This window comes from Onychostruthus taczanowskii, unplaced genomic scaffold, assembly GCF_017590055.1.
Source record: "Onychostruthus taczanowskii isolate IOZ18803 unplaced genomic scaffold, ASM1759005v1 scaffold115, whole genome shotgun sequence".
NCBI lineage: Eukaryota > Metazoa > Chordata > Aves > Passeriformes > Passeridae > Onychostruthus > Onychostruthus taczanowskii.
Window position 1 is genome coordinate 949834 of NW_024498183.1, and position 26056 is coordinate 975889.

At 35.4% G+C, this 26056-nt stretch overlaps 1 protein-coding gene across 2 annotated transcripts in view; it reads right to left on the reverse strand.

The window, feature by feature from the left end:
• Nucleotides 1-2157: 2157 nt before the first annotated feature.
• Nucleotides 2158-26056, reverse strand: part of ATP9B (ATPase phospholipid transporting 9B (putative)) — a 155101-nt gene continuing 131202 nt past the window's right edge. Inside the window, exons 16-30 of one of the 2 annotated variants that reach the window (XM_041427465.1) lie at nucleotides 20033-20194; nucleotides 19339-19431; nucleotides 18107-18190; nucleotides 17377-17547; nucleotides 15528-15626; nucleotides 12894-12983; nucleotides 12291-12435; nucleotides 11894-11958; nucleotides 11306-11461; nucleotides 11088-11152; nucleotides 9775-9883; nucleotides 8124-8181; nucleotides 7241-7444; nucleotides 4749-4781; nucleotides 2158-3958 (exon numbers count right to left, since the gene is read on the reverse strand). In XM_041427465.1, the coding sequence (XP_041283399.1) occupies nucleotides 3822-3958; nucleotides 4749-4781; nucleotides 7241-7444; nucleotides 8124-8181; nucleotides 9775-9883; nucleotides 11088-11152; nucleotides 11306-11461; nucleotides 11894-11958; nucleotides 12291-12435; nucleotides 12894-12983; nucleotides 15528-15626; nucleotides 17377-17547; nucleotides 18107-18190; nucleotides 19339-19431; nucleotides 20033-20194 (1671 nt within the window). In that variant the 3' untranslated portion in view covers nucleotides 2158-3821. The remainder of the gene's footprint in view (nucleotides 3959-4748; nucleotides 4782-7240; nucleotides 7445-8123; nucleotides 8182-9774; nucleotides 9884-11087; nucleotides 11153-11305; nucleotides 11462-11893; nucleotides 11959-12290; nucleotides 12436-12893; nucleotides 12984-15527; nucleotides 15627-17376; nucleotides 17548-18106; nucleotides 18191-19338; nucleotides 19432-20032; nucleotides 20195-26056) is intronic. The other variant, XM_041427466.1, reaches the window with a different exon arrangement.

The window sequence follows — 26056 nt, forward strand, 5'->3', positions numbered from 1 at the left end:
GTGGCTGTCATTTTTTAAGGAGAACTGTCCATCCAGAGCCCACATAATCTGCAATGAATTCCTTTGCCCTGCAGGAGTTGTTGGAGCCACGTTAGTAGCTCTGAGCATGTGAAGGGATGCAAGTGTGAAACATATGCAAGCCTCTTTCATATTATTTTGCCAGTATAAAACTCAGGAATACGCAGCTGCGAGGATGCTGCAAAGGGGTCACAGTGGGGTATCTCTGCTAACAGCCCATCCCAAAGCCTCTGAGGAAGCCCATACTGTCCTTTGTATAGTGAACCAGGCCTCGCTTCCCAGCAGTGATGAGTTTAATATGCAACCCCAGGTCCATCAGGCTGGAACAGCCCCAGCCTCCAGAGATGAAGGAACCCTCCAGTGAACCCTGCAAGAGCAATATGTGGGGAAATCACCTTCTCTTCATCTACAGAAGTTTTGTCTGTCTGAACCTCATGATGAACAGCATAACTGTTTAACTGCATAACTGCCTATCAACATTCTTGCCTAAATACCTACAGAAATGCTGTCCAGTCCAAAAAGGTTCCCAACTGCAAAGCTCCCTCTTTCAGACATGCTTTAAATGGGGACTGAAAAGTTTCAGCTCACACTCTTGCAGATGTAGGGTAGGATACTTGTAATACAGGCTTGCTTGAGTGGAAGCTGCTCATCAAGATAACAAACTTTCAGCATATATATAAAAGCAATGGCACATTTTTTGACAACCACCTGAAGGTTTAGGAAGAAAACAGGAGATACTACACAGCTGAATTCTGATTGCATGAGTCAGCAAGCTCAGTCTAAACATAAAAACATTGGTGTAAACACTCACACTCATGGACGAGTGCTACAGATTTAATGTTAAGTATACAAGGATTTAATTAATCTTCCACTGCAAACTAATATATTATGTAGTAAAATGTTTTCCAGCAGTTACATGAACACAGAATTTTGGAATAACATCAGAAAATCCCAAGATAATTACCAATACTCTCCTTTTTTGCAGGATCTCTCCTTTCCCTCTGTTCTTTCATCAAACTACGTTGGAAATCTAGGTGTTCAGCTCACGTGCTTATTAAACATGGTTCACGTATTGTTATGTAAGTTACTTTGGTGAAGATGTATTTCCTGGTCACACCTTGCTCCTTCCTCCATTCTGTCCCACTTCTGAAATAGTTTTCAAATATGTTTTCAGAGAGACATGATTACCATTTCAGAAGTACATATCTGACATAGGAGTTCACAAAAGTAAACACTTATTCAATATCAAGAAAATCTAAGGTCCTTCTGGGTGTAACTTGCAGAGCCAAGGCCTAAATCTGTTTATGTAAGCTGAACCTCAAAAGCAAGGTAAGTGACTTGAGTCAGCTTCCACAATCCTTAAAACAAAGTGTGAGCTGAACCTGGACCTTTGCTGTATATTTGAAATACTAAGGAAATAGGCACTTTAGAGAACTGACTCCACCTTTTAAAGGCTTATAGCTGTGTACAGAACCCATACATTTCCTATCACACTAACCTTAAGGGTTTTAATGTTGGGAATTAATATACCTACACTTAAGTTCTAACTGAGCAGTTCTTTTCCCATGGGTACAATTGTGTCTCATACAAATGTATTGCAGTAACATTATCACTTTCATGCTGTTAGTTTAATTTCTGTGTTGTTTTTTTTTCTCATTTTCTGCCTAATTTCACAGATGTGATGCATAGATGAAAGACGACCAACTCTGAGCTTGATGCATTGATGAAAGACGACCAACTCTGAGATATCTCCCGAATCTTATGCATATGGTTGTGAGCCCACAATGTGTAAGACAAAAAGGTCAGAAGAAAACGCCACCAACATTTCAGAAGAACTGCATACCCGTGACTTTCTTCATTGTTTAAAAGTAATCACCACTTATTGGGGAAAAGAAAAAACTAAAGCAAATCAGTGACAAAAATACCACTGAGCTAAGCTAAAAACGTAAGTTAGGAGCATCTTGGCAAACCCACACCGAATGCAGAAAGGCTCCTGCTAATATGCAAGAACAGTGACATCTTGTGGGGATTTACAGAATCAAGTTCACAGAGGGACAGGGCAAACTAGTCTGGGAAGTGGGGTAAGTAAAGGAAACTCTACCTCAGTAGTTTATTTAATACATATACCACTAATATTTGGTAGAAATTAGGCTTTATTGCTTTTATAATGAGGAATGAAAATTAAAAAAAAAAACAGATAAATAGCTAGTTAGAAAAACTTTGAAAACAGAAATTAATGGAATGGGGTGGAATCCAAATAGCTCTGCAGCCATTTCCTCTGCTCTCCCAGGAAGTAGTTATAATTGTCACTTAAATATTACTCATCCAAAGTAATAATGGCATAAGGGAAAAGAGACTGAATGAGGAATTATGTTGTAAAGGCATACAGTCAAACATAAAAATGACATCCATATTAAGTGGATTTTAAAAACACACACATAAATATTTAATAAAGAAAGCATTAATAGTTATGTTGTTCCTTTCCTCTGATTAATAGACTATGCCAAATTCATTATATGTACTTCGTGAGAAAGCAAAGTTATATCACAATGGAAAATTAATATATACTACTTGCCAGTACAGTGTGCAAGATTTGGACCCTTCAGATTGCATCAGAGTATTTGAGTTTCTGGAACAAATCTTCAGCTGTGATAAAGTGTCATAACTCAGCCAAGACACTCAACTCTGACAGCTTACAAGCTAAAATGTTTTGATTTTTTTTTTTTTTTTGACAAGTTTGCACCCAAACTAAGTTATAAAAACATAACATTTACAACTTGGAAGATGATAGATTTTCCTACCATGATGTTCATGTGTTCCTCTTATTTTCTTTTACCTGAGTAACCTAAGTAAACAGATTACAAGGCAATTTAGACATATTAGCTAATACAAGGTTTACTGGACTTCTCATATATAGAAATGTACTTTGACACTATTTGCAGTTTTACAAATACAAAATGAATAAGAACTTTAAAACATATTTACTGAGCAGCCATGTTTTGATATCTGTACAGATCAGTAAGTGCTGTGGAATTATGTACAGAATTTATAATTTAATTTTTAAACAGCTTTTGTGCAACCTGGCTGTAATGTGCATTTAAAGAACTGCTGTCAACATCACACATCTATAATTTACTGGTGCCAGAAATGGAGAGTACAGAATAGGACAACAGCTCCTAAAATAATACTGTGCTATGCAGACATCAGTACATAATTCAAATAGTGCATATTAATCAATGTCTGATGAGGAATAATAGCTGCTAATACAGACACAGGCATTTACAGGTATTAGGTTTGTTAGAGTAAGTATGGATGAATAAACTTTGCCATATATAAACATTAAAAGAAAGGGCTTGAATTAGGAAGTCATAAAATAACTGAAGATGGAAATTTATGTAATAAATAACAAAAGTTTCCATTTAACTTGCAGAAGATAAATATAGTTGGAAAAAATCCTTTACAGTAGCAAAAGATCCTTCACAGTAGCAATGAAACCATTCAGAAGCATTGTCAAATCAAAGGTAGTTTGGTTTTGTTTTATAATCATAACAACTGAAAGAAAAAAAGAAAACCAACACAAAGAAAATTTAGTTTAGTTTATCTCTGATAGTTGATAGTGTACTTCTGTGTTATTGTATCTCTCAGATGTTTCCTCCTTTTTTTGTGCTCTATTCACATTATCCCTTTTGGTTTTTTTTTTTTTTTAAGTTTCTTTAGTCCAACATGAATCCATAGACACTAAAGCACAGTGAATATGCAATCTGCAGACTGGTGTGAGTGAAAACCAGAGGAATATAATAATATTATGAGGTAAGCTTGGAGTAACTTGGAGGAGAGAACTTGCGCTTCAAGTACTTGAGAATGTAAAGTGGAAGACAGCTTACAACAGTGATTGCTGACACTTTCCACAGGAAGGTCACAGTTGTGATAAAGGCAACATCTGCAGAAACAAAAAGGGAAAATAAGTAATGGGAGCCAGTAACATGGAAACTGGAACTTCCACAGTGCAAAGTCAACAAAAGTCGCTTAAATGTTTGCTTATACTATTGTCCAATTAAAAAAAAAAGGACAATAAAGCAATAGAAAGTTAACCTCAGCCTTTTCTTTTGCAAATTATTGTTTTTAGACAGGAACTTCAGAGTTCCTTTATGGTCCTCACATTGTTTTGCAGCTGAAGTAACTTTTAGGGGAAACAGAATGTCAGTTTAAAAGCAAGACTCTCTCATAATAAAAAGTTAATTCAGCTTATTTTTCTACTAGTAAGAATGATTTTTACCTGCTATAAGTTCCCAACCAGTTTGGATCTTTTATTTAGTATTATTTTTCTTTGCTACTTTGGATATTTTATTCTGTATTATTTTTCTTACAACATCTATGCTGAATGAGTCTTAAAATAATAGAGATTAAATTAGAGCCCAAATATTTCAAGGGAAAATGTGGTGAGATTGCTACCCACCACACGGAGAAGATAATTGTTTATGACAAAAAATTAACAAGAATGCTGACACACTATGCTTGCTAATTTTTGACCCTATTGATGATAATGAAAAATACTTAAAAATCATTAAGAGATCCCAGAACTCAGGGAACCCCGAGTTTTTTTTTTCTTTTATTTTTTCCCATTATTTACAAATGCATATATTAAGAAATTTGCTACTCCTGAGTGAAGTTTTAAGATAAAAAAAAAAAAGGCCAACCCAAAACTTCAAGAAAAGTTCAACTTCACCTACCTAAGAAAGCTCCAAAAGACACTCTGCCTATACCTGTTTCACAAAGAGGGAAAATGAAAGGATAGATTTACAGAAAATACAAAAAGTTATGCAAAGAAAAAAACCAACAACATACCCCAAAAGGTTAGCTACACAAAGAGGAGATGAAAAATATGTTAGTAGCATTAACTGGATTAGTATTGCCTTTCACATAATCAATCAGATTATTTTAAGCAGCAATTAAATCAAAACACTTTGAAAACATAGAGATTTTATATTTGGTAATGTTTTAAGGTTGTGAATAGATGGGCACTTTTCTTACATTTCACTTCAAGGTATAATTTACTGTATAAACAACTTGATCATGTGAATGAAAATTCACTTCAGAAAAGGCAATATAGGAATGCTTTCCTGCTCCAACTCTGCTCATTAAAATACTTAATTTATTAAATTTCAATGTATAAACTTGTTATGCACTTTTAGCCTAAGCCTGCTTAGGCATATTGAAAGCCCGTGTAACCTATCACAGACACCCTAAAAAGGCCACTGTGTGCAATTAACTCAGAAACATAAAAACTTTCATGAGTCAGAGCTCTAGAACAGTATCTGTTTTGCCTTTGGTATTTTTGCCTTTCTAACTTGAGTGTCATGTCATCATATAATTTCTCTGGAAGGAGATGATCCTTATAAGCAACATCACTGAAATAAGTTTATTTGCAAGTGAAGTCAAGCACTAATGGTCTGGACCATTTTTCCTGATCCATGGAAGTTGTTCTATATCTTGAAGTGTAAACCATCACTTAGGTTTATGCTGCATCACATACACAAAAAAGCTCCCTCCCTGCAGTTATAATGGGACAAATTAAATAAGAATAAAGCATTAAGCAGAAGTGAGATTGGAAGAAAGGCATTTTCCCAGATTAAGTGATGAATAACACACAGTAAAATACATTTTTACAAAATCTCATGAAACTGCAGCCTTTTCGGTACTCTCAAATACAAAAAATAGCAAAGTTAATTCCCTGGGTTGCAAGAAGCTGTGTAACCATTTATGGACTCCGTTGGGCTTGCCCAGATGAGCACAGAGAGGAAAACACTCCCCTTTATGGAAAAGTTTGCAAGAAACAAAGTTCCTGTGGTTTCTACACCTTTGTGAACATCATCTGAAAGCGTTTTTCACAGAACAACACCAGGAAGGACTGGCTGTTGCCAATACTACAGGCTTTCAAAGGTGAAGCTGCAAATTCTGCTTTATGAAGTTCCAGGAAGCCTGCACTCAAGTGCAAGTACCTGTATCTGTTCTTGTTTCTTCCTTTAATTTGTAATTTGACTGTGGAGATTCAAAAATCAACCCAATAATCTCTATTAATGTGTCTGTGCATCAGTGTCAGAGAAAAAAAAGGGTGCTCTGGCAAACCTGAAATAATGTACAATAGAGGTACCAGGCCCAGCAGGGTTGTTTCTTCACTAAAATTTGACCCCTGAGAAATCTTGGAAGTACCAGAATGCCTGGGACAGGCAGTGAAGCATTTACTTATTAAATAAATAATTACATAAATAATCATATAATGCACACACACTACCCTAGCACTGAACACCTGGGAATTGACTGAGTGAAGGCAGAATTGTGAGACTTTTAGAAACTGCCATGTAACGCTTAATTCTGCTGTGTGAAATGACAGGTGAAGAAGGGCAGCTCCATGCTCATCAGATCCTAAAAGGCAGAGAAGAAGCTGGATCCTGCTCTTTGTGAGGTATAATTAAAGCTATTATGTATATTTCTGTAAGTTACATTTGTAAAATCACACCTAGCTACTTTATTTTTACTAAAGGATAAGTTGATCCTAGAAGAAATAGGTATTGTTTTGATGCTCAAATTCTTGACTGCTAAGATTTGCAGTTGAAATGTGTTCTTTCATCTTGTGAACAGCAAACAATCAATACCTTAAGGCACAGTATGGCATACCAAAACTTAAAGCAAAGCAAGCTTAATACAAGCTTACTATACTTATGAAGCAATGGTTCCTACGTAAAGTATCTTTCCTACTAGGCTGCTGCATCACTTCCTAACAATACTTCAGCAATTTTAGCCTTGTGAGTTAGATCTAATGACACCCACTTGGCCTGGTCCAGAAAATAATGCACCAATTCAGCAAAAGATCCTGATTTTTAACAAACCATATCTATTTTCAATAGTGCAAATCTCAAAGCCAATTTAAGGTATACAATTTGGACTGTCAATATCAGACCAAGGATGGAAAAGGCAGGAGTGTTTTGAGTTAAGTTTATCATCTAGATAAACCATACTAACAGGATAAAGATTGTTGAATTCTGGGAGAAAAGGGTAAGAGAATATTTTAACCCAACACTAATTAGGCCTAATTTGGGCTCAATTATATTTCTTATAAAGAAAGCTGCATTTCAAAACATCACCTATTCTTAACTGAAAAAAGGGAAGAGAAAAACATCATTAAAGATACAAACCAGTTCTTTGCTAAAGTAGTTTTACTCACCAAAGTATTCATTTAGAAATGCAAGAGAGGCCACATAGCAGCCAAGACTGAGGAATTCAGCCACCACCATTAACCAGTGCCACGTTCGTATGGTCAGTGCAACCATCAAGAGCTCAGTCAAGATCAGGGCAGTGAAGGAAATGGCAACGACGTGTACAAATTCGGATTCAAAAAGCAGCAGGGCTCCATACATCAGAATACCACCTGGGTGGGGTGGAGAGGCACACAAGGTTGGCAATACACCCTGCAGTGAAATTTCACTGTACCAGTTTTTACAACTGCACACTGAACGTTTGATTGCTCATTATGAAAATTTGTCCAGCAATTTTTATAACATTGATCTTTCTAAAAGAAGGATATTTACTGTACTTTGTACATGCGAAATAAGCCAACCAAAGTAAAGCCATACAGAAATAAAACTATTAGGAAATTAAACACCTTTTGGAGCAATATATCTGATGAACTGTTAATTAACCTCATTTTGTCAAGTGCTGCAAATAAATGAGATGTTGTTGAAAGCGTAATTACTTTCAACTGATTACATAATTCAGATTTCTTCAACAGTACTGTCATTCAATGAAAGAAAACTACTGTGTAAATACATGCAATGTGATAAGCACTCATTAAAATTTTTCTGGATTAGCATTTAATTAAAAACATGTCCTTTTTTAGGTGACATGCACCAATAAAAATACCAATCACGCTGTGTTTTGAATAGGTCTGGCACACTACAGGAATATCGATTTACGAGATAAACAGAAAGCAATATATATAACTACTGATGAAATGCTAAGCTTTGGGAATTCAACCTGCAGCTGAAAAACAATATTGCTAATAGCAGACAAAAATTTCTCAGTTCAGCAAAATTAGGACTCTCTCCTACCTTGGTAAATACTGATTAAAACCCAGATGAGGAAGGTCTTAAATGACAAAGATCTTCCCTAAGGAAAACATATGAGAGGACAGTTAAACACAACTTTAAAAAAAAAAAATCTACTCAGCTCATATATTTTTAATAGTTCATTGCTACAGAAACATTTTACAAGTAAAATAAGCAGTATTTGAAGTGATAAGGCTACAAAGTTCTACTTGTTTTTATGATTCTTCATTTCAAGCTTGTATAGAAATCGCACAAAGTCTAAATTTGGGGGCAGGAAGTTAAGGCTTTAGCTTGCAATTTTAGCTTGCAATGCTCTGGCTAGTTTTCAGAATGATAAATACAGAAAATTAATTTAGTTTTTATTTGTAAAATGTAGTCTTCAAAACAACTACAGCATTGTACCTACTGACCAAAACCTTAAGCAAATCTGCAGTTATTTACTAGTAACTTCTAAATGTTGGATAAACTGCCCATTTGCTTGCACAGCATAAATTTGACTACTGAAAATTTTCAGCAAGTAACTATTACCAAATAAATTTTAAATATTTTGATTGTGAATGGTACAGACTAAAACATATGCAAAAAATCAAAGAATAAATGCTGTACATGTGATATGAGTCTTGCATTCTCTGAGGGTACTGATGAAATATGTTAGAACTGAAGAGTTGAAAAAATACACATTTTAAGGGATAAAGTGGCAAAAAAGCAGCCATTTTGCCACCAAAAAAAAAAAAATCAATCTAGAACAGGCAAGAATCAGCACTTGTTCATTACTGCAGCAAGTTCCAAGTTCTGTGAACAGCTTTCCACAGGCAAGCTTATGGCTCAGTTTAGCAGGTGAAGACCATGCTTTTTGGAGTATGATAAAGGACTGAAATCTCAAAAACTTCAAAGATTCTCAAGCAGAGAAAGAAGCAAGATCTCCAACAGAGGAAAAAACATGATCCCAGATTAACATAGGTAATAGCTAATTTAGTGCAATTAAAAAGACAAAGACTCAGAAAATTTTGGACTAGAGTCTTTAACTGGAGTCTGCTTCTGCCTTGGATCATAACTTTCCTAGAAGACAGCTAAGGATGAAGAAGAAGTGCTTTTCAAAAAGCTTATTAAAACAGAATCTTGAGATTTATTTCACTCTTGTGGGTAACAAAATTACAAACTTTGATTGTTTGCAAGTATTTGCAAACACAAAGAAAGCAGTATCCATGGATGATTGAGTTCAGATATATACAGTTATAAATATCTGTTATTTAAAAGAAGACAGTTTTTGGAGACATGAGCAGTAACTTCTGCATATTAGGGGAAAAAAAAATCTATAAATTCATCTACCAATTAAAATAGAAAAGTAAGATGTGAAAATGTAAACATAAATAACTCCACATCAGAGATTTTGGGGCCAGAGCCAAGGTTGCTTTATCAACATACCTTCAGGTTTGAATTATTTCAGTACAGCCACTGGTGACTGGAGAAATATATTAAAAAAAATGATTGAAATGTTTGGTACTGTGGATTATTTTAATAGTACAGAAGTTGGCAATATTTGTACAATCTGTCTTGCTTGGAATACCTTAAGAAAAAGATTGCAACAATTCCCGGTTTTAAACACTGAAGATTTTAGCATTTGTTCGTAGCTGAGCACTGAGGACATCCATACCTTTGTGAGATCCTTATAAAGTTCTGGATATAGCAATGCCATTTCTGGCTTCACATCTTGATCCAATACTAGAGAGAAGACTGGAAACATGGTATATATGGTTGCATACCTAGGAGAAAAGAAGAACACACATTAAGCCTTTTGTATGATATAAGTTTAAACTGATTTATGGAGTTCAATTATTCTTTTTATGTAAGTGAAATGAAAATGATTATTTTTCCCAGTACTTAGGCAGCTTACCAACACAGCTTTCACATGCAACCTGCTCTTGTGGTTCTGAGAGCTGTCAGTTGTGAGAAGTTACAGGGGTCTTATACAGTCAAAACCAATAAACACATTTCTTTATTCTATCACTCAAGCTTATCACCTGTTACCATACTGCCCGTGCACTTGCACTTTGGACAACCAGTCCAAAGACCTGACATTTAAATTAATCTCCAGATGGATGCAGGAAAACTGAATTTAAAAAAGGGCATTAAATTCTGGACAATGTGGAGAAGGTAGGTGGATGAATGAGAGTCTTAACAGCTCTGTAAGTGGCTTTGGATTTTATTGTACCCATGTGAGATACACACTTTCACATGTACTTCCCTGGAACTTAGCACAACTTCTGCGAATCTTGTAGAGAAGTCTGCTGTTTGCCTTTGCAAAGTTTGGTGTAATCAGACTGTGGTTTGACTAAGATTTAAATTACTCTTGATTTAAGTTGTTATTATTTACAAGGAGAATAAAAGGAAAATCTTAGGTCATAGGGACAGAGAACAGGGACAAACACAAACACATGCACATCTCTCAGCTGGATAACTTGGGGAACCTTATTAGTAAACCAGCTGCTGCAATATGACCAAGGTGCTCCTAATGCTGCACATATTCACATTAATGGAAATCTATGTGGCAAAGTTGGATAGTGCACTCTCAGAGGAAATTTCATAGCAGCTTCAGCTCCATTTTTAACACAAAACCCTGTGATTCTCACTGAGCTTTGTACACTAATCTGTAGGACAGCTGAAGCTGGTCTGGTCTGGGATATTTTCTTTATTGTTTTTACCTTATATGTGCACAGGTTCTGTGGTATCTTCTTCTAAGGCTATGCAGATCCCCCTTCTCCAGAGAACTGATATTGAGGTACTTCCCCCATTATATAGTGCACATCCAACCTACTGTGACTTTTCTTGGTACACTCATCCCATGTTTTGGTAGTGTACCCATGAAAAATGTGTGGAAAACATGGATGACACCAAGGCCATGGTGTTATTTAACCAGTTAGTTCACTGCATTTATTACCAGCAATTGTAACTCTTGCTTTGACTTACCCTACCATTAGGAATCCTTGGTACAAGGGAACAGATGCAAAGTAGAAGACTGATGAAAATACAGCCTAGAAAACACAGATAATTAATTATTTAATATAATTCTATATACAAAAAAATACAATATAGAGAAAAATAACAATACTGGTTGGTTAAGATTTTGTGACTTTTCAAAGACAGACATAGGGATTTAACTATTCAGAAAACAAAGTTTTAAATACCTGCATAGTTGAAATAATAAGGCCTCGGTGCATGACAAATTGACCAAGTGCTGCTGATCTTTTGTAACTGTTTCGACCATGTACCATCAGCAGCCTACCTATGTGTTTAAACTGTGTGATAGAAAAGTCAGCTGCTAGAGAAGCTTGTTTTCCCTCCTAGAAAAAAAGAAAAATATTTCAAATATGAAGCCCAGTATAAAAGAAGTGTATCAAGTCTCAAAATTCTAAGCAACAATTAATGTTAAAGGACAAGTTTGTTCCTTCTTTGAAAATCAACCCTGCAATGAGACATGACAATTTTTTTGTGCATATTTTAAGATGCAGTGGGCTGTAACAAATAAGTTTAATTGCTTCTCCTGCTTCTTCTGGGTAAATGCTACACAGAAACAACTATAATTTTTCCTGCTTTTAAAAAGATAAAGCAGAAGACATACAAGCAAAAATACTAAAGACTAAGCATTCTTGTAATCTTGCAGAATACTTTAATTAGAAATGATCAATTCACTATTGTTTAAGAATAAAGCTTCTAATCACATTCTACTAGGCCCCTATGTGACACACATTTCACAATGAAACTGTTAACATTACCTTGCCTTCAATTCCAATTCCACAGTCCGCTGCTTGGATCATGCTGACATCATTTCCTCCATCACCTGAAAAATGTCACTGCAATATTCAGTCCTTCAGAGGTTTTATTCTTCTGGCCTTAAAGTATTTGAGAAACCTCTTACATGCCTTTAAATTCTTACAATTAATCTATGACTTATGATTAATTACTTCAGTAATCAAGATTTCCTGCAGAATAGAGAAGATAACCACACCTTTCTCATGGAATGGCATTTTGTGCCATAGCTATGTAATACCTGGCTGCAGGTAAAGGTTGGTAAAGAAGTCTCTTTGGTTTAGTTTCAGCTATTTCTTTGTGGTGCCACCTGCTGATTACATTTATTACAGATTTTACTAGGGGGATTGTGTCAAGAGTTACCTATTGCACATGTGCGTTTCCCGGTGTGGTGCTGTAACAGTTTCACAATGTGGGCTTTCTGGGTGGGAGAGCATCGGCAGCACACTACAGCAGGACACTGACAAGCCAGCTCTACAAATTCATGCTCATAATACTTCAGACAAACCTGAGGAAAAAAAAAAAACCACTTGGATTTATTTACAATTAAATATTATTACATGTAGCCCAACACAAAAACACAGTATAAAGATTTTTTAATGATGTTTTCTATGTACAACATCCAACTGGGAGGAAAAAAAAGAAAGATTCTCCTGACTGTGGCTTTATTATTTTTTAAACCAAAGAGAATAGAGCAGCAATGTGCTTTGAGGTTAAGAGAACAGACAGTACCAAAGCGTGCTGTATACAAATTCCATTTCTATTACTGTACAGAAGACTAGGAATCCAGTAACATTTCCACATCTACAACATATATAATCTAATTCGCACTCAGTGATAAGCAAAAGTGTCTCTAAGGACTACTTAAAACTATGGGGAAATACTTTAAAAAAGAGCATGAAGATGCTGATACTTTACTTTCTGACCATAAGCATATAAATAATTTGACAGAAACCAAGTTTTTACCTCAAGTGAGTCCCCAGATATCACCAAGGCACAGTCATGCTTCCTCCTAAAAGCATTTAGTTCTAAGTGAGCCTCTCCTCGAGTGACAACCTTCAATAAAAAACCACTCAGTTAATAGATTTTGTTATATTCTTTAAAAAACCCTGCCTAAACAAATCAAGTTTTGAGACCTCATACCCAGAAGCCTTGGTTCAAGGGTTTTATCCCATTGCAAGTCTAATACTATGGAATTGTACTATAAGCCTCAAACCTTATGGAGTGAAAGAGTAATCCTCAAACAAGTAAAATCTATGTCGTTGGCTTAAGTGGTTCCTCACCAAAGTTCGCAAGGGCTAAAATAGTACTGAATGAATGACATTAAAATATCTGAATTTTGAGGTGGCCCGAGTCTTTTCATCCTGGCAGGTCTAGAGAAAAACAGAAAAAATTCCCAAGCAAACCTCAATTGTTTTGTTTATTAACCAGCAAAATATGCTCTTAGAATAACATAAAGTGTTCCTATTAATTGTTCCTTCACTTTCAGTAACCAGACACAGATTTCAAAGGGACAGAAAGGGATGCTCATTAGTACTAATCCGTTTGGATCTTGCTTAACTCTGAAGACAAGATCAAGTGGCATAATAGGAAAGAATTACATCATAGATTTTTAAAATTTACATAATTGTTTCAGAAAAGCCCAGCTGTGAAATGCAAAAAACAGTCAAATGTTACTAAAAGCATTTTAGAAGGGTTTGCACTATAAACAGAATATGAAAAATTGAAATTATAACCAGATTTTGAGGGGACTGGCAGGTTTGGGTGGGGTGATGGTTTTTTTTTTGTTTGTTTGTTTTGTGGTTTTTTTTTGGTTTTTCAAAATTAGTTTTGTTTTAATTTGGTTTTTCTTTTCTTTTTTTTTCCCCCCAATAAATATTAATGTATTTTAGAGCTATCATGCTAGACAAAGTTCCAGGCACAGAATAAAACATAAGCTCTGATTACACTTTTAATTTTGTCTCTGTCATAATTACATTGAATGTGAAGTTTTGTCCTTGACCCACTACTACCCAACCTGATGCAGTTCAAAGAACTTTTCTCTCTCCAGATGGGCTCTACTACCCATAAAATTTGAGTTACATCAAAAAGCCCCTGCACAAAGAAAAACTCAAACACATGCCCCAGTGCAGAATTTTTTTCCTTCTTTTCCACAATTAAGCATGAAAAGAGAAACCTCCTTGTCTGACAGCTGTTAGGTACACCAGACTGTTGGCCTAGTACATTGCAGAGATGAAGAGATGTCAGCACTTATGCGCACTGATGAGCAGTGATTTTCCTCTCTGTTTCCTCTCTGTTCTACTTTTCAACTTAACAGAATGCTTGAATGCTTTTTCTTTTTTTTTTTTTCTTTTTTTTTTTTTTTTTTTTTTTTTTTTAAATTTGTAAATACCTCCAGAATTACATATAGAAGCTGAGACTTCTAAGAATAAACAATTTTGTAAAAAACAAAACACAGCTTTTTGGAAAGAGAGTAGCAAAAGGTTTTATCTTTCTAATTTATAACTACAGTAGAAGTGTTATAGTGCTTGATATTTTCTTACATTAATTCAGTAATTATTTCTTTGCAGCAAGTATAGCCACAGAAGTAATTTTGTATAAATGTGTTTTCTAACTAATTTAAAACTGCATATTCTAAGTTAACACAGTTTTATGCTGATCTCTTATTACCAGTCAAGGTAATGAAAATAAAAATCTGACTCAACTAAATACATTTTGTTCAGGAAGACTTAATTTGTGGTGTTACAATGTGGAAAGGTCAACAAAAATTGATCTGAAGTTTTATCAGAAGCATTAATAATTTAATTGCAAATAGTAGTCTGCAGGGTCTAATTTGCCATTCTGATGCTTCAGAAGAAAATACATTTACATGTAAATTATATTCATATAATTATTTCTGTAGGTGCAAGTGGTTCATTTAGAACAAACAGATGCATTATGTCTGATCACACAGCATCAATCAATGTCTGGAAAATCTATTTCTGTTTGGCTTCAGTCAAGTGAATAGTACACATATAAAACGTATAGAAGAAGATTCAGTTTACTTTTCTAACAATTATTTATGTTGGTAAAATGCACATATATATAATGACATGAAAAAAAATTCTCATACCAATTTGATCTCTGTTTACACAGGGGATGTTCACAGTTTCATTCAGGATTAATTCTGCTTGAGTCTAAAGAGTTCTATCAATGAAAATGCTAAAACAAGCAAGAGTGACATTCAGACAGCCTAAATATATGGACAGTTTCTTAGTGGCTCAGCACCTCACCTCACACAGACCTGTCCATCACTATTTAGAGGTATCTTGCTATGTCTCTTATGAAGGGTGTAAAATGTGTGTTGAACCTGGGTCACCCACACACGGCTACAAACATTTCTACACCACATCAACAACTCTAGAAAACAACACCCTTAAATGCTTTGTGATTTTACTGCCTTGAATAACAACCTAAGTACTACTCTCTTGATCATTACAATGACACTCAGTACAATAACCCAACAACTTTCAACAGCCAGCCAACTACTAATTGAATACAGCAACACTGCTATTAGCCATCCTTTGATGAACCAACAAAAGAAGTTAGAACTATACTTACAGGTCTGAAAATATGAATATCTTGATTTCTAGACACTAAGTGAGAACTTTTTGCAATGCAAGTTGCTGTCTCCAGTTTATCTCCTGTTAACATCCATATCTGCAAAAGAATGTAAGAGTTTACTTTGGACATTAGCATGTCTGTTCTCTAAATCTAAATGACATCTCTCTCCAACTTTTCTTTGGCAAATTTTTGGATTAGGTTATCCAAGAAAATATACTGACTTGTGCATTTTAAAGTAAAATTAACTAACATCTTTTATTGCAATAGTAGGCAAAACAGAAAAGAACTGTCTTTACTTTTTGCAGCTCCATTCCCCTTCCATTCTCACAATGTGCATGAAGACAAAGTAAAGCTCTGGGGAAGCATAAAATCCTTTCCCTATGGCCCTGATACTACCTTGATCAGAAAAGTGAGGATACAGATGACATTCGTCCGCAAAATGATGCAACACAATAGTCTGTGACCCTGGTGATAATCTCAGGAAGCAGCAGCCAAACCATGAGACAGAAAATCTTGGAGCATGAGCTACAGTCCCAACACTCCAAAGAGATCCTTCCCACTGACCATGCAGAATTGAGAAGGCAGTAGAATTGAGTAGAATTGAGAAGGGATAGAGTTGTTATATTCCCAATGTTGTGGAAGGAGTTAACAGTGGGCCTGTTAGCTGAAGGAGCAAGAAGAAAAGAAGTAGCTGATAAGGAGCTGTCTTCAAGGCTGTAACCAAGGAGACCAAGAGAAGTGAGGAACAGAAGAAAGACGAGAACTACGCAGCTGGATGGAGTATTTTTAGAAAGTTAGTTAAGGCACTGTAACTTTTCACCAATGGTGTTATGTTGATTTATTGTGGCCAATAGTTAAGGTAGAAGAAGTATAAACTATTACAGAGTGTATAAAAAGTCAGACATATTTATGATTAAGGAGTTGCGAAATGAGTCTTCTTCTGGTCTCTTCGTTGTGTCGTGACTGCCCTGACAACGACACAATGTGTGACAGCTCTCTCAGCCCTTAACACCAAGAAGGTTTGTTAGTATGATGACTAGTTAGTAAGATGACTCAATCACCAGTGTAAGGAAATTATTGTCATCTCATTCCAAAATTCTCATGCTTTGCTTTGCCCTCCTGAGCTGCCCTTCCAGCAGATAATGGAGGGGCTGAAGTCCAGCACAAGCAGCATATGCAAAATATCCCACTGTGTCTGACTTAGTTTAACCAATGCAAAGTCATTACAACTATTTGGAGTAGAGCTTGACACTGCTTAAAGAAAAATGTGTATAATCTTGCCCCCTCCCCTCAGATATTGTTCATATATTTACTTGAAACCCTCCCTCAAATAAATGCATTACTTGTATATGTGCAATTGATAGGTGTCTAGCAAACCAACTCTTCTGCATGGCTTTTCATGCCATCCCTTTAACATGAACTGAACAAACTCCAAGGGCAGTTCTGAATTCTAGTTCAAATAATTCACATTTTGATCTTTGCTGAAACTTCTTACAAGCGCCAAACCTGAAAACATTGGTGTCACACAAATCCTGGGTCAAACTCATTTAGTGTCAGCAAGGACAGTTTACTGTACACAGCCAGGGGACAAATGACTGAGCCACACACATCTATCCATTGGTAGTTTTCCTACAGAAGTAAGTTTGAGATTGATGAAATCTGTTGTTGGCAAGGGAACTTTGCACACAGTGTCTTGTTTGTTTCTACTAGTTCATGCCCAGAATGTGCTTGGGATTTGACACATTTCTTGCTTTGAAAGAACCAAGTACAGACAAATATAAGTTATGTCTTGATTAAAAAAGTTAATAAATGATAAGCTGTTATGTCAGCAATATGTGTTAAGTACCTTTATTCCAGCATTCCTTAGCATCTCTAGAGTTGGTCTAACATCTGCTTGCAGCTGATCTTCTACTCCAGTGAGACACAGTAATTCCATTTCTCGCTCCAAACTCTCTACAACAGCGGCAACCTTCAGGTTTCTATCATGTATGCTTAACTTTGCTTGGTTATAGCGACTCTGTTTGCACAAACACAAAACCACTTAGAGTTTGCTACGACGCATAAAGTATACATTCAGTCTACCACTCCGTGACAGCATGGATCCATTAGGCTAAATGTTTGTAAATTTTATATATCTTTAATGAGGAACAAGACTAAAGGAGCCATTTTACTTTACACCCAATGTTATACAGGGCTCTTCTGACAATGCACCTAAAGAGAATGCCTCCTGAAGATCTATTAAGAATTAGGCATCACAGCTTCTAAGGAGGAAAGGCCTTATCTTTGAGAACAAGTAGATTTTTTTAGGTCATGCTGAAGCTACAAAAATAACATTACATTAGCTTCTGGGAAAAAACTGTCCAATCCAATAATAAAGCAAACAGGATCCTACATATGACTGTAGAACCATCATTAATAAGTGGCAAAGACTTTAAGAGATTGTGGACAATACCTCAATTATCTATTTTTTAAATATGAATAATCTTTTTTTGCAACCTTAGAAGATAAAATAGAGGGATGTTCTCCTTGAAGTAATTATACATGATAAAGTGCAAGATCATTCTGTCCTTTCATACCTCAAAATCTTGATACTGTTCTTCAGTAAGTGATTTTTTGGCAACAACCAGTGTGCGCAGTCCTTCTCGTGCCATATTACCACACTAAATGAACCAAAGCACAGAACAGTTATGCAAATATTTAATCTTGTGTTTATGCTTTATACTTTATGCTAACACGGTGTATCTGTAGCTTTGATGTTTCTTTAGACTCTTAAAATACTCTGGAGAAGCCACAAACAGGTTGAAAAGCAATTATACTTCAGGTCTCCCAGATGAAGTGGTTTGTTATCAGTAAGTTTATTAGATCTCCTCTCCTAGCTTAAAGAAAATTTCTTTTAGGTTGAAGCTTTAAAATAAATCACAACTACTTTTGAGGTACATAACAGAGTTATATTTCTTTTTTCACTGAACCTATCCCTTATCAGAAAAGCACCTACACATTAAAAATAGCCATGGAATAGCATGTCTTAATGAAAAACAAGGCTCTCCAGTGCAAACACTTATTGATTTGACCTCATAAAGCTAAATAAATTAAACAAGTATTTTACAATTAATTGTGCATCATTATCGCCAAAAGTAATTTTTATGACATTTTGCTAGGTCTTGAGGGAGTTTAATTTATTCATGTCCCTGAATAAATCAAACTGCCCTGCAGCAGATATTGATTCATATTGCCAATACCATTATGAACATACATGGTGTAATCATTGTATTAACATATTGGCTGTATGTAGGGTCAAAAATAAGATGATTGCTGGTACCTCCTAGAACACATAGTGAAAAATATTAATTAGGTTTGAAATTCAGTCACTAATTATTTCATTTGAAATTTAATAAATGTGGTAAAAAAAATAGTTTGGACCCAATGCTTGTCAAAGTCTGTAATTCATAATCATACCTCACTGCAGATTTTGATCAAACAAAGGATAAAAAGATTTATAGCAGAACACTTCTCAGAAGCAATTAGGTTTTATGTGAAAGGTCAGTCAATGAAAAACAACTTTCCTTGTTTTAAGTAGGAACGTGTCCTGCTACTACTACCAGCTTTGCTTTTCTTGTATGTTACTCAGGAATTGGAAATAGTTTTAATCCCTTAAAATCCATTCAGGATATGCATAACTGAAGTTCAAAATCCATTACTGCATTGCCTCAGATTGTCCTTTAAACATATCCCAATAACATCTGGTATATTTGGGATTTTAAATTTTTATAAAATTTTAATTTTTGTAAACGTTGATTTTCTTTCTTACCTCTTCTTCTAACCAATCATTGTACTGTACAATAGTGGACATGGCAACATCTGCACCCTTCATGTAAAATGTAATTTCTCCTGAAGATTCATCCTAAAATTTTACAAAAGAAGTAGGAAGGGGTGGGGAGAGGGGAGAGGAATATCTGTTTATAAAGTCAAAACAATGACCTACCAATAACTTAATTGCCTTCTGAAGCACTCAATAGGTTCCCATTTATAAAAGATGAAGTACCTTGCCAAGAAGTGGGCAGGTTTTATTACTTGATGTTACTATTTCCAGTGTTATCTCTGATTCCACTGAGATACGTCTGCTATTTCCATGTAAGAGGACCAGTTCTAACTAAAGTCAACAAGCATAAGAGATTCTCAGCATCCCTAAACTAAATTTTAAAATATCACTGTTATGTCCCCTCTAACTTGTATTTTGTTTCTTGGGTGGCAAATACCTACCCAAACCAGAAAGCTCTGTATCTTAGAAATACCTGGTAATTAAAAATTTACAAATAACTTAATATATATGCTTGTTACACATTTGAACGATGCAACATTCACTGCATATTGAGTGAATCCACACACATGCGAATGTAATCAATGAATTTCTGTGGTACTGTCTGTTGCAGGAGTGAATTAGTCTGATCTGCCAGCATTTTTAAAAAAATCAAACCAAACAGCCAGAAAGTGTCCCAAATTACCCTAACTATGATGCCCATGCGCTTGCTCTCAGAAGTGAAGGGGAAGATCTGCAGGATATAGTATGTCAGGATGTGTCCACCAGGGGTCTTCAGCTGCATTGAGGTCAGGTCCCTGTTAACCAGAGTGAGACCCACACTCTCTGTCCACTGCACCAGAGCTACCTAAAGAACGAAGGGAAAAAAAAAAAGGAAAAAAGAGACATATTTAAATGTGAGAGGTCTATGACACTGTTATATTAATTAGGTTAAGACCAAACAACTCTTGCTAGGGTGAAAGTATAAACTCTTCCAAGAATCTAGGGAAAAAACCAAGTGAACAGCAGCAGACTGAGTATAAAATATTAACACATCAAATTACATGTTTCCCTTGAAGAGCTTACAAAATTTCTTATGAAGAATATAAAAACTTTTTTGAACTTATTGCTGAAAATGAGGTATTCTGAATATATTGTTCAGAAGTAACTATTCTAATTAAGACCACATACATTCAACAATAAATCAAGGACATCGAGCAGAAATTTTGCAAAATGAGAAGACGATTTTTACATCAACAATACCATTATGTAAGTAAAACTCCTTGGGAGTATTTAAATATAAAATATTTTATTACATCTACAGTTACATGCAAGTTGAAACAATGTAATAGATAATAAATAGGTTTGCAAAGGACCTTATTTTTAGTTTACTTTGCTCACTTGCATAATTTCAATACTTTGTTTTAACAGTAATATGACTTCTGACATCAAATAAGATGGAAACCAGACTTAAAATACCGCATCCTACAAACTCACATGGGAAAGTCCCTTTACCAAAATTTTGCTGATTTGAAGTGAATGACATCTAGCTTAACATTTTTCTATAATATACTTTAAATAAGTATTCCCCACCATCACCACGTGATTTATTCCTTCAAAAAATTAATATTTTAGGAAAACTGCTTTACTGATTTTACTGTTTTATATACAAGACACATTCCATATCTAATTTTTTTTTTTCTGATGAAAAAAATAACTTCTCCTTAATCTGCTTTTAGATTTCCAAATGCTAATCTTTACTGGAAACCAGATTTTTAAATCACTGGAAAGATAACTATAATGAAGTTCACATGATTTTATGGATCCTGGATTTTTATGGATTAATAGGCTCTGCTATTAATCTCAGGCAAGATGAAAAAAATAAAAATCAAGCACTCTGATAAAAAACATGCAAAGTAGAAAATTCCCTAGGTAAGTTCAATGGACATAATGGTCACTAAGAATTTCACACAAAGCAAATAAAACACCTCAGCTACTAAGAAAATTTAAAATTGGAATAAAATCCTCTGTGAACCTGTAAAAAACCCTAGTAATGCCATCTCTGCAGGCATCACCAGATGAAAATACAGTGAGATGCAGTAATGGAAGAGAACAGAGCACACTTTGAGAAGCACCATTTTAAATTCTTGGAAACTGCAGGAATCCTTTTTACAAACTTTTCTTCTTTACCAGAAGTGGCATATAAGCTGTAAACGATCCAGTACTTCCAGGGTTAATTTTCAATTTTCACAGTGAAGGGTTACTATTACATTCTGACCTGTAAATTGCATCTTTCTACTAAAACCCTATCATCTTGTGTCCTTTTGCAGCTAGGACTAAAGTGTTCTATATTTAGTGAGTCAAATCTGTTTATTATACTTATGCTTGGCTTCACATACCATTTGAATTAGCATTTTGTAGCACAGTCATTTTGTATTCTTATACCTGGCCAATACTCAACTGCATATTTATAATTTCTTTTAAATTGATCAGGGCAAATACCATACAAGAAACAGTCAATAAGGCTCAAGAGTCAAACAGATGCCTACAAGGACACTGAAAAAAACTTGAGAGAAAGACAAGTTTGACTCCCATCACTCAGAATGAATCAGAGCAGCACCCAAAACAACATAGCAAGATCTTACCATTAAATACCTGAAGCTTTTAGAATGTAGAACTTTTTTCTAAAGAAGTATTTCACAAAAGGCATGAACATCTACATTACAAATCTTAACAAATACACATGTACTGAAAGGTTGGCTATACAGAGTTCAGAAAAAGGATTCTTAGGCTAGTCTCCCTTCTTGAGTCTCCCCTCTACAAATATATTCTTTTCTCTTCAATAGATTTCAGAACCTTTACATTAAAATGGTCATGCAATCTGGTGTACCTAAATCAAGAACTCCTAGAACACCAGGAAAATGCAGCAGCTGTGGCTTCTACAGAGCTTGACATAATGGATGAAGTCAGATAAAGCAATTAAAGGTTGGACAACACAAAAGGCTTGACAGTGATGCTACCATTTTGTTTTAAAAGAATCCATTGCAATGATAATATTTATTTGCAGATAACCATTCATTTGCTTGACATACAAACACAGATGAAATGTGTCAAGTTTCCTGAATCCAGATTAGGGACTTATTTGAATATTTTATGGATCTTCTCTGGCTTATCACAAAGCTTCCCTTCTAGGGAAACCGGCTGCCTGGGAGACATAAGCATGTTGGTGGGTAAATGGTCTTCCCATTACTGAGGCACAGGTATGCAGCGAACCCACTGACTGTGTAGTGTTCCTAGGGCAGGTAATGCACATGGAGGCAAAGAGAGATTTGTGGTTGCTAACTTGCTAATTTTCTTCCTCCTCAGTAGCAACCCAAAGGGTAAAGATGACTATTCACATCTCACATGATAATGTCAAAGAAGCAGCTTCCAAATTAGGAAAGAAAGGAACAAATAATTGCATTGTGAAACAGAAATGCAACAGATCTGATGTGAACTAGTGAGAAACACCTCATTTAGTGTTCTTACCCTAAATCTTTTAGATGCTTCCATTTACCACATGCCCACTCTTGAACTCTGGTTGCTTCTGTCAGCAGTCTCCCCACTAAAGGCCACCCAACACTCAGCTTCTATAGTTTGCAGATCCAAATACCAAACTCTTCAATTACCACTCAAAGTCAAATTCAGAGATTTCCACTCAAATTCAGTGATTTCATAAGGAAAGTCTCCCAAATCTATCAGTAACTGTGCAACCCACAACATCAGCTAGAGCAGCAGCACCTCAGGAGGTAGAAGCAGCTTCTCTAAGTAGGAGTGTGTTTCTAACTCAGTCGCCTGAGGAACGAGTATATTTCCAGAGGGGCATGAAGAGGTGAAACTTCAAAAGCACCATTCATGTCCATGTTTTGGGGACATTATCATCCCATTTGTTTAGAAATGATCATTTATGGAACCAAATCAAACCAAACAGATTATGCACAGGGTTAGGGTTCACCTGTACAATAATACTCTTGACTGCAGGTTTCCATCACAGGACATGCTCCCTTCACCATACTTGGATCCTGTGGGGCTGTACACCTCATTGCTAAGGCCACAGCCTCTAGCAGCCTGGCTATCATGCCCTGCTCCTGCTTTCCTTCCCTTATGGCCTAGACTATCATTTCTGCTCCCTAGCAGAAATATTGAACTGCTCAACATTTACAGTATTTGTTGCTCAAAACAGTTTATGAACATACAATTGTCACTTTCCATATGTACAATATTCTCTTTTGAGCTAACGTTAGTTTAAGAAAAAGATCCACTGCCTCGTGGCTGCAGTTGGCAGTTCTCTACCTCACAGGGCAGTTCAGGAGTTTCACCACAGTTGTACTCCCATCTTTCCTGGAGCCCTGCTATGAACATGACCAGTTTAACCAAAAAGAATCTGCATAAATAAAGCCTTCAATGGTTTTGGCATATATGAGGGAGCAATTTGTAGGATAAGAAAGAAGGACTAGAGATTTTGCAAGCTAGTTTTGCTACTTGAAAGAACTGTCATGTAACCCACCTGTATTTCTTTCAGAGTATTTAAGAGCATCACTTCAGACAATAGGATCTGTTTTCAAAATCAAACTGTTGTATAAGGTGTTCAGACATTGTAAGTGTGGTATTTTTAAGTTAAGGCTATTGCTTTGGAAACAGAAAAGAAGCAGTGAGCTATCCTTTCCCCACTGCCTGAGTGTTTCCAACCATTTCCATCAGGAGTGTTCAATAATGCGTATCTGTTTCCAATCAGTGGTTTGTTTATATTTCTAAACAATGAATTTATAACTAACATTTTCAGTCCATCACTTTTCATAAAAAACCCTTCATAATTAAAATAAAATTATTAACTTAAAAATACAGCTTGATCATGTGAAAAAACTACCAATCAATATTCAAGACAAGCTATGGAGTAGTTATTCTTTGTGGGTTTCGAAGGTCACGCAAGTGATGGTTTTATGCTACTGAGTGATTTGCTTTTCACAATACATTGACAAAACAACACAATTAGTCTTGCTTCAATAAGCACACACAATAAAATGAATTAAACAATACAACATGTCTCATACATTACAGCTTCACTTTTGTAAACACAAAAGCTGCTTCACTAAGGGCATATAATTTCCCTGTCTGTTTTTAAATGATTTGCTTTGTATCCTTGTAATTAATTTTAGCAACTCTGTTGTCTCTGGACAGAAACGTTGGAATTAAACACTGACCACACTTTAAGGCAGTATTTAAATATTCAAGATCCTGGAATTAGAAATGCTTGAGACAGTAACAGTGCAGGACAAAGCATAGCCAATAAATGGCTGGTTTATGAGAGTAAGCAGTCATTAAAAATCATGACTGATCAACCTTTTTTGACTAAGGGGAGCAAAGGTCTTCAAAGGCTCCTGTTCATAGCATGCCCTGAATTGCTTGGGTCTCTGACCTTTGAACTCTATCGCTTTGCCTACTTAGCTTATATCCTTTTATGATTGTTCATTACATTAAGGTAGCCGGCTTTCTACAGATGAGCTGAACCCACACCTATGATGACAAAGTCGAAGCTGAGTTTTGGTGTGGCATTTTTTCCTTTTTCTTTTTTTTTTTCCATCCAGTGGGTTCTCAGTGAATGTTTATTGTTTGCTATGCTACAGCTGTAGAGGACAAGTGACAGACAAATGAAACTTTCCACTCTTTCAGAGAAAATGAAATATTGATCACTTATCATAAGAAACAAAGAGCCTGGCATAAGTAGGGTTTGCATTATGAATACAAAATCAGTTAGTTATCTCAGGTTACTCTAACAATGAACAAATACATCTTTTATGATGAATGTACCTACTTCTAAATGTGCATACTTTGTTATGGTTATATTATAACTGTATATGGATGCACACATATATGCACAGATGTGAGGAATTTAAAGTTTCTCAAGTCAATTAATTAAGTGTGTAGCGTAGTCAGCATATTGCTGAGCTGTTTCTTATACATGGAAGAAATAGTTTCCTACATGGAAGAATAGTTTATACTTACATACTGTTCTCTGCTCTTTACATCCTATGGTGTGATCATGCAATATTATATAATGCAACACACAACTATGCAAATAACATCTTGTTTCAAAAGACTGCAATCAAGCCAATCCATAAACAAAATCTAAGAGAACAGAGTTGCAATATGGAGAAAGTACAACGCACAAAACCAGTTAAGTCTATTAAATGATAATGTTGCTTATTAACCAAGTATGTTGTGATAGGTCAATGCTGAGGTTAAACAGAAAACATCAATTGAACCATTTCCCTAAATAAAGCTCCAGGGTGCAATATTCAAAGCACTTTATTCAATAAAAAATGCTTTTAAAATGGTACTTTGGTGATTGGGAAACATTGGCATCATCCGTCAACCTAACTGCAGGAAAGTTCAATAAGCTAAATAATGAACCATTTACATTATTTTCCTTAGGCTCCAGTGATTTGCAAACATTGCATCAATAGAAGTCTTAAAAAAATTATGATAAAGACCTGCTAGTCTTTCAACTCTTTGGCTTTTTTCTGTCATGCTGCAATTTTTATGCTGTTTACATGCTTTTTGTAGCTTCAACTTTTTATAAGACGCCATTTAACATCAATTTCTCATTATATAAAAGCATATTTGTTCAATATGATAATTTTACTAGTGTTTCAAGCATTATCTTTGAGAAACACAAACGAAATTTAAGCCT